Source organism: Aspergillus japonicus (assembly GCF_003184785.1).
Source record: "Aspergillus japonicus CBS 114.51 unplaced genomic scaffold BO86scaffold_23, whole genome shotgun sequence".
Classification (NCBI taxonomy): Eukaryota; Fungi; Ascomycota; class Eurotiomycetes; order Eurotiales; family Aspergillaceae; genus Aspergillus; species Aspergillus japonicus.
Genome location: NW_020291660.1, coordinates 132254 through 143595, shown reverse-complemented (window position 1 = coordinate 143595; position 11342 = coordinate 132254). Strand labels below are relative to the sequence as shown.

The following is an 11342-nucleotide window of genomic DNA, read 5'->3' as shown; positions in this document are numbered from 1 at the left end:
CACATTGAACTTATTGTTTCTTGCTTTCTTGGGTTATAGGAACGAATCTCTGCTTCCCTGTATTTCCAGAGGTAAGAGATGTCACGTATACAGCTCGAAGCAACACGAGCCACCGGCCCGCAACCTCGGCCGGCCCACGGCGGTCCACGGCGCGCAACCCGCCATCGCGGGACTAACCGCAAACGATACCGATGTCAGATTCCCCGATATACACTACGTTGCGCTAGAGAGAGAGTAAGATTTCCCAAGCAAAGCTTCTTATCTCCATGCCAGTGGGAGCTGTTAATGTTATGTCCGTCCAGCCGGGCGCTAACCACGCCGCTAATCCCCCAATTCGGACATAGGGTATGAATCCTCCGGAGGTAACAGGGATTCATTGGCAAGATAACCCCGAGCCTCATCTGCCCCTCCTTGTTTTTGTGGTACTTATATCTCCACCTCCTCCTCAACTCCTCCCTGAAGACCATTATCACTTTACTCTCCTCAATCCCCAACCCCCCCCCAAGATGACCTCCCACAACCTCTCAACATGCTGCATAACGGGTACCCTCCACGAAGGCGAACCCAAGGGTACAATCCAAGACATTGAGAACAGTAAGCCCCCTCCCCCGCCCCTCCCTTTTACTTTAACCCCCCTAAGACCAAGATGCTGAATCCCCAACAGTCTCAACCTACATCACCCACCCCGCCACCGCAACGAAAAAAGCCATCCTTCTCCTCACCGACGTAATCGGCCACCGCTTCGTGAACGCCCAACTCATCGCCGACCAGTTCGCCGCCGCCGGTTATGTCGTGGTCATGCCCGACCTCTTCGCCGGCGACAGCGTCCCCCTCAACCGCCCCGAGGGCTTCCAGATCATGGAGTGGGCAAAGGGCCACCAGCCGCAGCACACCGATCCCACCATCCACACCGTCCTCACGTATATTCGCTCGACATTGGGGTGTGAGCGGGTCGGCGGGGTCGGGTATTGTTTCGGCGGGAAGTATGTCGCCCGGTTTCTGAAGTCCGGGGCGGAACGCGGGCTGGATGCGGGGTTTACGGCGCATCCGACGATGATGACGCCGGAGGAGTTGGCGGGCGTGGAGGGGCCGTTGTGTATTGCTGCTGCTCGTGAGTTTTTTTTTTCCCTTGTTTTCGGGTTTGGGGTGGTGAGGGTGGGGGGAGAGCCTTGAGGCAGACGAGAAATTGGCGAGGCGAGAGACGCGTGCTAATGAGATGGTGCTCTCCCGAACAGAACATGATCCGATCTTCCCTGCGGAGAAGAGACGCGAGAGCGAGGAGATCCTGGGCAAGAAGGATCAGGCCTGGCAGATTAGTGTGTACTCCGACGTGGAGCATGGGTTTGCGGTGCGCGGGGATCCCAAGGTGCCGCGGGCGCGGTTTGCGAAGGAGCAGGCGTTTGCGCAGGCGGTGGCGTGGTTTAAGGAGTATTTGTGATTTGGATTTGGGGATTGCAGAAGGTAGATAGCCTGGAGGAAATGGATGGATGCCAAGGCTGGACTGGAATTATCTTCCGAGGATGAGGCCTTGCTGTTATCGTCAACTCAGGAAATAGTAGAACTACCAGATCAACCATCAACGATCCTCACATTACTAAGTTCATTGACTACTTCTCTACAGCAGCATGCCCCCCAAGCCAATCATATTGCGCAGCAACGGCCTTAATCTATGTCAGTAGCTGCCGATGATATCCTCATCCGGACCGCACACCCTGGTCACCCTCATGCACGGTCACGCCGTGCACACCAATCAAGCCCACCGGTCGGAGGATTCAGTCTGCAATAAGTTCTCAGCTGCAGAACCCCTCTTTCAATGATTTCACATGAATGATATGAGCAATATGATATAAGACAACCGTTCTTCCCCCTAGCATAGCCATGAATCGATCATTCCAACACATCACTTTGATTATCCCACACCATGCTCTCCGCTCTCCTCGCCGCCCTCCTCCTCCTAGCAGGCTACCTAACCACCACAACCCTAACATCGCGGAAAAAGCACCCACCTCTACCTCCGGGCCCTCCCCGCCAACCCATCATCGGCAATCTGAACGACCTCCCTCGTCCCGGCCAACAGGACTGGAAACATTGGCTCAAGCATAAGGAGCTGTACGGTACGTCTACCTCCTGCTCACAAAACCGCCCCACTCCATCCTGACACCCAAAAAAAAGGCCCCATCAGCTCCCTCAGCGTCCTCGGCCAAACCATCATCATCCTCAACGAGGCGCGCCACGCAGTCGAGCTGCTGGAGAAGCGCTCGGCGATCTACTCCTCCCGCCCGCAGCAGAACTTCGCCGAGATGTGCGTGCTTCCCTGCTTTCCGCTTGCAGTTCCACCTGCCCCAATCCATCGAGCTGACTGGCACGCGAAACCAGGTCCGGCTGGCACAACGTGCTCGGCTCCGTGAAAAGCACCGAGCGCCTCCGTGCCACGCGCAAGAACCTGCACCAGGAGATCGGGTCGAACAAGTCGGTGGCCCGGTTCGACGCGGTGCAGACCGCGGAGGTGGGGAGGTTTCTGATGCGCGTGCTGGAGGCGCCGGGGCGGTTGATGGAGCATATTCGCAAGTGAGCTAGCAACCCCCCAACCCCTTTCCCCCCTAAACATAGGCTACTGCCTTTATAACACGCGGCTTCCAACGGACCAAAAAAAACAAAAAACAAAAAGAAAAGGCCACTAAACCCGAGCGCCAGAGAAACCGGCGCCATCATCCTCAAGATCGGATACGGGTATACGGTCGAGCCGCACGGCCGGGACCCGCTGGTCGAGCTGGCCGACCGCGCGATGGAGGACTTCTCGGTGGCGATGCTGCCGGCGACGTACTTGGTGGATTATCTCCCGTTCTGTGCGTGGCCCTTCTCCTTGACGTTATGGCTTGGTGTGGATGTTCTGATCACCTGTGGGGTTAGTGAGACACCTCCCCGCCTGCTTCCCCGGGGCCAGCTTCATCCGCACCGCGCGCGGGTACAACAAGACCGTCACGGCCTTCAGCGACCTCCCCTACGCGTTCGTGCAGCACCAGATGCACCACGACACAGAATACACGCCGTCCTTCCTGTCCAACCTGCTGCTGCACCAGCCCGCGCTGCCCCTGCCCCGCGGCTCCGAGGCTGAGGTCACGGTCAAATGGTCGGCGGCCTCGCTGTATGCCGGCGGGGCGGATACCGTACGTTCAATTTCCCCATCCCTAGAACTTACCAGCCCCGGTTTCTAAAGCTAGGGGGTAAAGACCGTCTCCTCCATGGCCACCTTCTTCCTCGCCATGGCCCTCTTCCCGGCCGTGCAGCGCAAAGCCCAGGCCGAACTGGACATGGTCCTCGGCGCGGCGGCACGGCTGCCCACCTTCGCCGACCGCGAGAACCTGCCCTACATCAATGCCCTCATCAAGGAGGTCTTCCGGTGGCATCCCGTCGTGCCGATGGATCTCTCGCATGTGGTGACCCAGGAGGATGAGTATGAGGGGTATTGGATCCCGAAGGGGGCGTCGGTTCTGGCGAATATCTGGTATGTTTTTTTTTCCCCCCTTTTCCTTGGCTGGGGGCGTTTGAGAGTTGGGAGGGAAGACTAGAGAAAGGGTGTGGTGGGTTGGTGGGTGCATGGGTTTCGTATGCTAATGCGGGGGATGGGTAGGGCGTTCACCCACGATCCCGATGTGTATCCTGATCCGGAGGCGTTTAGGCCGGAGCGGTTCCTGCCTGCTGCTACTGTGACCAATGGTGGTGGTGGTGGTGGTGGTGATGGTGGTGGTGGTGATGGTGGTGGTGCTGCTGCTACTACTACTACTGACGTCCAACGAGACCCCCACCTCCTGGTCTTCGGGTTCGGGCGGAGAGTCTGCCCCGGGCGGACCCTGGCGGATGCGAATGTGTACCTGACGATTGCGCAGGCGCTAACGGTGTTTCGCATTCAGGGGCCGGAGAACGCAGACTGGAAGCCTGAGTTTCTGCCGGGCGTGATCAGTCATCCGGTCGTGCCGGCGGGGTTGAGGATCGAGGCCAGGAGTGAGGCGCATGCTGCGTTGGTGAGGGAGGTGGAGAGGGTGTTTCCTTTTGAGAAGAGTCATTCGGGGGAGTTGGTGGGGTTGTCTTATTAGTTTGATAAGCGGGTGAGTGAAGAGGTAGGGGCGAGGTTGGGTTGATTAAGGTATATCTCATTGGCTATTATACGAAAGAACAGATGTGAGGGGTAAGATTCCCCCGGTATTATTGTATGTAACATGCATCCTGCGGACTCCGGGTGGAAATGGAGTTTATTGCTCCAGGGCAGAGCAACCCAGTGCCAAAACGCCGTTCTACTGCATGTCAGTATACTTCGTCACTGAGTTGTGATAGGAAAGACTCACCAAGAGGTTCACCTCGGAGCAGCACTGCGGCTTCGTTGTGCAGGTGGTGTCGTAAGGCTTGCCTATACCCATAGCGTTAGCATCGACAATGACAAATTAAGTGGCAAAGGACGTACAGAGAAGACCAACGGAGCCGACAATGCTGCCAGCGTTGATGTCCAGATCCGCGAGGATGGGGTCCAGGAGCGGGTCCAAGGGAGTGGTCAAGGTTCCGCAGCACAGCACCGGGGCGATGCACTGCGACTGGTCGACCGTGCTCTCGCTCGTGGTAGAGGTGGTCTGAGCGGCGACGCCCTTGACTTGGTTCTCGAGGGTCTGCGTGTCGGATTGGGGGGCGGGCACGGCGGCGACGAGGCCGGCGACGGCCAGGATAGAGACGGTGAGGGAGAACTTCATGGTTGCGGTTGGGGTTGTGGTTTGGTTGTGTGGTTATAAAGATGGATGGCTTGCTGTGAGCGAGGCTTGTAATTCGATTGTGTTGAAGTCTTGGGAGCTAGGATAGACCGTGCTATTTATCTTCAGAGGAGGACTGCGACTCGGGAGAACCACCTTGGTATACAGCATCTCAATAACTGGAATACAATATCCTCCGTTATCGCAGTCGGACATCCGGATGGAAGCAGTCTCAAAATCCAGTCCTCAACAATTCTCCATGCAAAGAACAATTCGCCGAGGACAGAGGCCGGCCATTGCAGTGGTGGCAACGCAACTTTCACAGTCGATCCAGGATGGACGGCGAGACCTGGCAGAGAGGGCCATGCTGCAGGTACCGAGGGTCCAGGTAAAAGGCAATCTCAAAATTGAGGCGAGAGGCATCGGGCCTGTCATCCGTCCCTGTCTTATCAGCCACCCGGACCGAGCGTTTGTCTGGTACCAAATCAGTGGGCGTACCCACAGTAGCTGAACATCGAGGAGAATGTTAACAATGCGTGTGAGCGGTGCTGCAGACTTGGATCTGCGCTGCTTGTGAGGTGACAGTAGTGTATAGTATCCTTGAAACGATCAGAGTGTCGACGATCTTTGCTGAACAAGAAGACTAGTCTTAATGGTATGCACCAATTTCGGATGCGGTCATGCATAATTAACTTAGCTGCAGCTCCAGAAAGTTTGAGTATCGAGCAACCTCGCTTATCACAGGGATACTGAGGTAGATAGAGAGCTATTGAGTCGGACCAATAATCCTGATAGTCGATCACTGAGCATCTTGAGATTATAACGCATCATCCCCAACTCCGCTGGGTTTGGCGGACGCATCTCGACTCCGCGACGATCCCCGAACAAGGATCTGCATCGTTATCAGCATGGAACTCATCTCAAATGCTTGGGGTGATAATTACACATACTCACGTAGATAACGTATTGAGCTGTTCGAGCATGACAAATAGCAGTATAGCAGTATAGCCTACTCCGTACATTTGAGAGACAACATGGAGGCACAAGCATTGTGGACGGCACAAGCGCTGATAGCAGCCCGATAAGCTATACCCATTATGCACAATAATGACTCATCAGGACACACCCAATGTACACAAGTCCACCGTGGCGGTGCCAGCCCCACCAGCCACATGCCAAGCCTCCACCCGCCACAAACTCGCGACACAAAAATTCCCTCGAATTGGCAAAGTCGATCTCGTTTCAATATCCGTTGACCGACCAGCCCCTCCCCCAGACCACCACCTCTCCTATCTCGCTGGGTCGTCTATTTCTGTCATCTCCCCTTTTTGAATCTTCTCCCCCCCACACAGAGCTATACGCATAATCATGGCTCCCATCTCTATCGCCGACATCGTCGCCGCCCTGCCGGCCGACGACACCTGGGGCCCCGCCTCCGCCGCCGACAACATGCTCGACGGCGTCCCCTACGCTCCTTTCTCCAAGGGTGACAAGCTGGGCCGCATGGCCGACTGGACGGCCGAGTCCAAGGACGCCAACCGGGGCGGTCGTCAGGCTTACAACCGTAACTTCAGAGGTACGTTGCACACTTCCTCCGTTGCGTATCTCCCCTCTCTGCAACAGAGACAAAGAAAAAGGGGAAGTATCGTGTGGACCACAAAACTAACACCCACTCTCAAACCTCCAGACCAGCAAGTCTACGGCGCTGGATCCTCCAGCCTGTTCTCCGTGGCCGTCGCCGAAGACGAATCCTCCTTCTCCGTGGTTGACAACACCCGCAGCTCGACGAAGCGCACCTTCGGCCGCGGCGGCGGCACGGTGTTCCGCGGCCGGGCCCAGCGCGGCGGCGCCCAGCGTGGCGGACGTGCGGGCTTCCAGCGCGTGGGCGGTGGTGCCGGTGGCCGGGGCGGCGCCGGCGGGGACCGGTACTACGACAACCGCAGCGGCGGGCGGGGCAACCGGGGCCGTCGCTTCGGATGGAAGGACTACGACAAGCCGCAGCGGACCCGTGAGGCGTCGGTGGCCGTGCGGCCCGACTGGACGATGCTGGAGGAGGTGGACTTCAGCCGTCTGTCGAAGCTGAACATGGAGGCGCCCGAGGGCGAGGAGGTCGACTCGTACGGATTCATGTACTACTACGACCGGTCGTACGACAAGGCGCCGGTCAAGAACGCCGAGCGCCGCCTGCAGGCGCTCGACCGCGCCGCGTACAACGTCACGACCTCGCAGGACCCGGTCATCCAGGAGCTGGCCGAGAAGAACGAGGCGACCGTGTTCGCGTCGGCCGACATCCTGTCGACGCTGATGTGCGCGCCCCGCAGCGTCTACTCGTGGGATCTGGTCATCGTCCACCAGGGCGGCAAGATCTACTTCGACAAGCGCGACGGCGCCTCCCTGGACCTGGTGACGGTCAACGAGAACGCGGCCGACGCGCCGCTCGAGCTGGCCGACTCGTCCGCCGCCACCGCCGCCGCCGCCAGCAAGCAGGAGGGCGCCGCGATCAACACCCCCAGCGCCCTCGCCCTCGAGGCCACCTTCATCAACCACAACTTCGCCCTGCAGACGGTGGTCGAGTCCGACGAGAGCAAGGTCGAGCTGGCGCACCCCAACCCCTTCTACAACGCGGCCGAGGAGACCGAGCCCCTGGCCTCCAAGGGCTACAAGTACCGGCGCTTCGACCTGTCGCTGGAGCGCGACGAGGGCCAGGAGCCCGTGCACATGATCGTGCGCACGGAGATCGACGCCATCATGAAGAACCCCACCGGCGGCGAGGACCAGCAGCTGGTCGTCAAGGCCCTCAACGAGTTCGACAGCAAGGCCCAGGGCTCCGGCGGCGCCCTCGACTGGCGCTCCAAGCTCTGGTCCCAGCGCGGTGCCGTCGTCGCCACCGAGATGAAGAACAACTCCTCCAAGCTCGCCCGCTGGACCACCCAGGCCATCCTCGCCAAGGCCGACGCCATGAAGCTCGGCTTCGTCTCCCGCGCCAACCCCCGCTCCGCCGCCGCCCACGTCGTCCTCGGCGTCGTCGGCTACAAGCCCCGCGACCTCGCCACCCAGATGAACCTCAACCTCGGCAACGGCTGGGGCATCGTCCGCACTATCGTCGACCGCATCCGCGCCCTCGACGCCGACGAGGACGAGGACAAGGTCAAGAAGTACGTCCTCATCAAGGACCCCAACCGCCCCGTCCTCCGTCTCTACAGCGTGCCCCCCACCACCTTCGAGGAGGATGAGGAGGTCGCCGCCGAGGAGCAGGAGGCTGCCGAGGAGGATGAGGAGTAGATTTTGGGGGTTTATCCTCATCAGATATCCTAGTCATGAATTTGGTTCGCTGTGGTTTTTTTTTTTTCCGTCGTCCTGTCAAAAGTTCTTAGGTTTATGAACGACTATCATGCTTGAAGACTTATTTCATTACCTCGTAATTCACCCTTTAGACATATCTAGTCTCGTACACCTACTCCGTTCATTGTTGCATGCACAAGCGCTGCATACACAAGCGCAAGTCAAGGAAACACTGTAGTATTAACCAATATCAAGCATGTCATAGCTATGTAACTTTTTGTCATTCCATTCCTCGAACCCTACTGCATGATGCCCCAAGGAGAAGGACGCCCAACACACCACTAATAAAATCAATGCACGATCTCAAACCGCACCGCTTTCTTCACCCCGAAGACATCCCTCCATTCCTCCCACAACTGCCGCAACTCTTCCACATACATCCGATGAACTTCCTCCACGTAAGCCTCGTCCTGCACATACCGCTGCTCCTTTACCGGGATCGGTTTCCCGACGACCACATGGATCGGCTTGCGAAACGGGACCGTCACCCCCCATCGGCCGCTGATCACACGTGTCGACTTGCCAGTGACAGCCTTCCAGGCTTTTGCACCTGCCGCGAACAAGCCTCCACGGACACCTTCCTGCTGCTCCTCGCCTTCGCCGTCCCGGTGGCTCGACGTTGCCTCACTCCTGTTCGCACCACCGTCCTCGGGATACGCCACGTCAAAGACCTCGTTCTCTCCGAACGCCACCACCGGCACTAGGCTCGCCCCCATCTCGATCGCAACGCGAATGAACCCCCTGCGCACCCCCAGCACCAAATCCATGCGGCCAGGACGGGCGATGCGCGCCTCGCGATCGCCACCCACGCAGATGGTGATCGCCTGTCCCAGTCCGTTGCCGTCGTGGCCGCCGGATGAGAGTAACTTAATGCATGACGCGCGACTGACGCTGCCGATACCCAGCGAGAGAGCGTACTCACGCAGCAATGGGGCGCGAAGGACTTTGTCCGACACCAAGAGAGTGTGATTGAGACCGGGGAACAGCGTGTCGAAGCCGGCGCCTTTGGTGGCGAGGGCGCCGATGGCACCGCGGATGGAAATTCCGTGGGGGTGGTACCCGAATATGTACTTTTGATAAGGAGCCAAGGGGGTGCTGCGATAAAGCTTGAGAGGGAAATAGTTGGTATAGAGGGTCCAAAGAGGAGAGTTTCGGACGGCGGACGACGGGGAAGGAAAAGAGGGGAGAGAGGTGGGAGGGAAGTAGGTTATCAGGAGGACGTAGACCGGATACAAGATGCGAATGAGAAGCGGGATGGGAAGAGATGGGAGAAGGACGAGGATTAGGAGAGCGTAGCCGAGAATAGGAAGGAGGAGGGAAGTGTTTGTTGTAAGGGCGACGAAGAGTGTGCTGGCAGAGGCATAAACTCTGGTTCTTGCGGTTAGGAGTGCATTTTGGAGCAAATGCAGGAGAGAAGACTCACGTTGAGGTTGCATATTTGTCCAAATGAGGACGATTGACGGTCTCTAGAACACCTCCAAACTTATTCCTGATCGTGCGCAGCTTGTCCTTCGGATGTTGATTGACTTCCGGGATCGGTAAAGCCATTCTCTCCGGGTGGTATGCCAACTCAGCGATCTTCTCGGCACCTACAACCCGACCTTCTCTTTTGCAGCAAAGTGCAGATAATTCCTTTGCCTTGGCCTGCATTGTGACATTGCCAACGACCTTGATCAGAGCCCGGCCGAACTCATCTGCATCCACTGCTGGGGCAGCTGTTTTGTTTGCGTACACGCCGATTTTGAGCCACTCTGTACGCACAGCATTTTCATAACAGTCTTGCCAACCTGGAAGGACGACGTGAGGTATGCCAGACCTGAAACGTATTACTATCTCTACTCTGCTAACTGGAAGAGTGAAACTTACTGAATAGCCTCGTACCATGAGTTGGCACCACCATGATGTACGGAGCAGACAATCTGCCCTGTCTGCAACATTGCCAATGGCTCCACCTGAAACCATGACTGAATGCGCACCCGGTCGTCTTGGATCTCAGCAGCCAAAATTTCCTCCGCCTCTTCAAAAACATGCGCGCAATCGTGTGCATGCTTTGGAAGCTTCCACAGCACCTGGAGCTTATCCGTCCGTGAGCCCAGAAAACTCCTCACGCCTGAAGCAATATTCCTAGCCATCACTGGATCCGGCGCATACAAGGTCCCCAGGTTGATCAAGATTGTGGGTGCCTGGTGGAGCCACCGATGCAGCTCCGGATCCTGCGTCTTGACAGGTGCAACGGGCAATAGAATGGGACCACAGGGGAGGACATTCTCGGGGACCTCCATCGGCCAATCCAGCTCTTTCAGACCCGGAGCCAGATGGAATCGGTCGGGTCGCCACGAATCCGCAAAAGGGAATCGGCCCTGGATACCATGTCGCTTCCGCCATTCACGAATCTGTCGTTGACGGCCGCTACGGCGGTAGAGATTGGCAACATCCATGGCGGCCCTGGTGTTGGAAGGCACAAGGCTCCACGGAAGTGGATAAGGAAAGTCGGTCCCTGGCCTAGTGCACAGTCAGCTACCTGCATTGGTTCCTTGGGGATAGCATAGTAAATTACAAGGGAAATTTCCACGCCCATCCAGCGAAAGGCTGGAGCCCATACACCACATGTGACAAGGAGGTCGTATAAAGAACGATAGCCTGGTGACCCGCATTATAGGCCGCGTCTCGTCCTTGGGGGAAAAAGCAGTCGACGAGGACAACGCTCGGTTCGATAGCCTGGACTATCTCAAGACAGCTGTCATACACCTGAAGATACTCTTCCTCATTCCAGGCCCAAATTTCCTCGAACAGGGATTTGAACCCCTTCAATGCGCCTTTATAACCGGGAGGGTGGCAGATCGTACGCTTTCCTGTGCGTGCAAAGGCCTCACTGTTCGAAGGGCCGTTGATAGGGTGAAAATGAATGCGTGATCGAACTCGGTCGCTGTCGAGGTTGTTATCTACAAGCAGCTTCTCGATGCGTGGTTTCAAGGTCGGAAACGAGGCGATGTGCACGTCGGTGTCGCCTCGCACCAGCAATTCATGGGATAATGCGAGAATCAGGTTCGTCTGACCATGTTCACTGTTGGCAAGAAATAACACGCGAGGCCTCTGTGTTGGTAGCGGTGATTGCGGTGGGGATGGAGTCTTCTTGCGAGTACTGCGACGCCGCAAAACAGGCGCTTGTTTTCTGGAGGTCCGGGACTTCTTCATGGTGGGTGAGTGTACGTGCGTGCGGTCTCACTGCATGTGCTGCATGTAGAACAGACGACACGTTCTGGG

At 57.4% G+C, this 11342-nt stretch overlaps 6 protein-coding genes across 6 annotated transcripts; 3 read left to right on the top strand and 3 right to left on the bottom strand.

Moving 5' to 3' along the window:
- Window positions 1–506: 506 nt before the first annotated feature.
- On the top strand, window positions 507–1438 carry BO86DRAFT_312681 (alpha/beta-hydrolase; the record flags this gene model as incomplete). Its single annotated transcript, XM_025667965.1, has 3 exons — window positions 507–594; window positions 665–1111; window positions 1236–1438. The coding sequence occupies 3 exons, from the start codon at window positions 507–509 to the stop codon at window positions 1436–1438; spliced, it is 738 nt and encodes a 245-aa protein (XP_025527804.1).
- A 446-nt stretch (window positions 1439–1884) lies between these two features.
- On the top strand, window positions 1885–4289 carry BO86DRAFT_409782 (cytochrome P450). The gene is made up of 7 exons (XM_025674439.1): window positions 1885–2114; window positions 2173–2302; window positions 2377–2568; window positions 2695–2846; window positions 2911–3167; window positions 3231–3505; window positions 3632–4289. Exons 1-7 carry the CDS (start codon window positions 1922–1924, stop codon window positions 4092–4094), a joined length of 1662 nt encoding a protein of 553 aa, XP_025527803.1. The 5' UTR covers window positions 1885–1921; the 3' UTR covers window positions 4095–4289.
- Window positions 4063–4880, bottom strand: BO86DRAFT_90960 (hydrophobin family protein). Its single transcript, XM_025677782.1, has 3 exons — window positions 4460–4880; window positions 4344–4405; window positions 4063–4292 (listed from the first exon to the last, which is right to left on the bottom strand). Exons 1-3 carry the CDS (start codon window positions 4737–4739, stop codon window positions 4251–4253), a joined length of 384 nt encoding a protein of 127 aa, XP_025527802.1. The 5' UTR covers window positions 4740–4880; the 3' UTR covers window positions 4063–4250.
- BO86DRAFT_90965 (uncharacterized protein) lies at window positions 4881–5745 on the bottom strand. Its single transcript, XM_025677783.1, has 3 exons — window positions 5691–5745; window positions 5239–5628; window positions 4881–5164 (listed from the first exon to the last, which is right to left on the bottom strand). The coding sequence occupies exons 2-3, from the start codon at window positions 5420–5422 to the stop codon at window positions 4983–4985; spliced, it is 366 nt and encodes a 121-aa protein (XP_025527801.1). The 5' UTR covers window positions 5423–5628; window positions 5691–5745; the 3' UTR covers window positions 4881–4982.
- A 238-nt stretch (window positions 5746–5983) lies between these two features.
- BO86DRAFT_362130 (eukaryotic translation initiation factor 3 subunit D) lies at window positions 5984–8159 on the top strand. Its single transcript, XM_025669895.1, has 2 exons — window positions 5984–6312; window positions 6424–8159. The coding sequence occupies exons 1-2, from the start codon at window positions 6105–6107 to the stop codon at window positions 8016–8018; spliced, it is 1803 nt and encodes a 600-aa protein (XP_025527800.1). The 5' UTR covers window positions 5984–6104; the 3' UTR covers window positions 8019–8159.
- Window positions 8160–8337: 178 nt separating this feature from the next.
- Window positions 8338–11273, bottom strand: BO86DRAFT_409779 (UDP-Glycosyltransferase/glycogen phosphorylase; the record flags this gene model as incomplete). Its single annotated transcript, XM_025674438.1, has 4 exons — window positions 8338–9446; window positions 9502–9894; window positions 9945–10580; window positions 10636–11273. 4 exons carry the CDS (start codon window positions 11271–11273, stop codon window positions 8369–8371), a joined length of 2745 nt encoding a protein of 914 aa, XP_025527799.1. The 3' UTR covers window positions 8338–8368.
- Between the last annotated feature and the right edge of the window lie 69 nt (window positions 11274–11342).

Excerpts from the sequence above, each read along its gene's own strand:
- BO86DRAFT_90960 (XM_025677782.1), bottom strand. The coding sequence starts at position 4,739 with ATGAAGTTCTCCCTCACCGTCTCTATCCTGGCCGTCGCCGGCCTCGTC. Across the intron at positions 4,406-4,459 it reads CGGCTCCGTTGGTCTTCTCT|GCAAGCCTTACGACACCACC; the intron begins GTACGTCCTTTG and ends CTATGGGTATAG. Across the intron at positions 4,293-4,343 it reads GCTCCGAGGTGAACCTCTTG|AACGGCGTTTTGGCACTGGG; the intron begins GTGAGTCTTTCC and ends GACATGCAGTAG.
- BO86DRAFT_362130 (XM_025669895.1), top strand. The coding sequence starts at position 6,105 with ATGGCTCCCATCTCTATCGCCGACATCGTCGCCGCCCTGCCGGCCGAC. Across the intron at positions 6,313-6,423 it reads TTACAACCGTAACTTCAGAG|ACCAGCAAGTCTACGGCGCT; the intron begins GTACGTTGCACA and ends TCAAACCTCCAG.
- BO86DRAFT_90965 (XM_025677783.1), bottom strand. The coding sequence starts at position 5,422 with ATGCATGACCGCATCCGAAATTGGTGCATACCATTAAGACTAGTCTTC. Across the intron at positions 5,165-5,238 it reads CTCCTCGATGTTCAGCTACT|GCCCGATGCCTCTCGCCTCA; the intron begins GTGGGTACGCCC and ends GACGGATGACAG.
- BO86DRAFT_409782 (XM_025674439.1), top strand. The coding sequence starts at position 1,922 with ATGCTCTCCGCTCTCCTCGCCGCCCTCCTCCTCCTAGCAGGCTACCTA. Across the intron at positions 2,115-2,172 it reads CAAGCATAAGGAGCTGTACG|GCCCCATCAGCTCCCTCAGC; the intron begins GTACGTCTACCT and ends CCCAAAAAAAAG. Across the intron at positions 3,168-3,230 it reads ATGCCGGCGGGGCGGATACC|ACCGTCTCCTCCATGGCCAC; the intron begins GTACGTTCAATT and ends TAGGGGGTAAAG.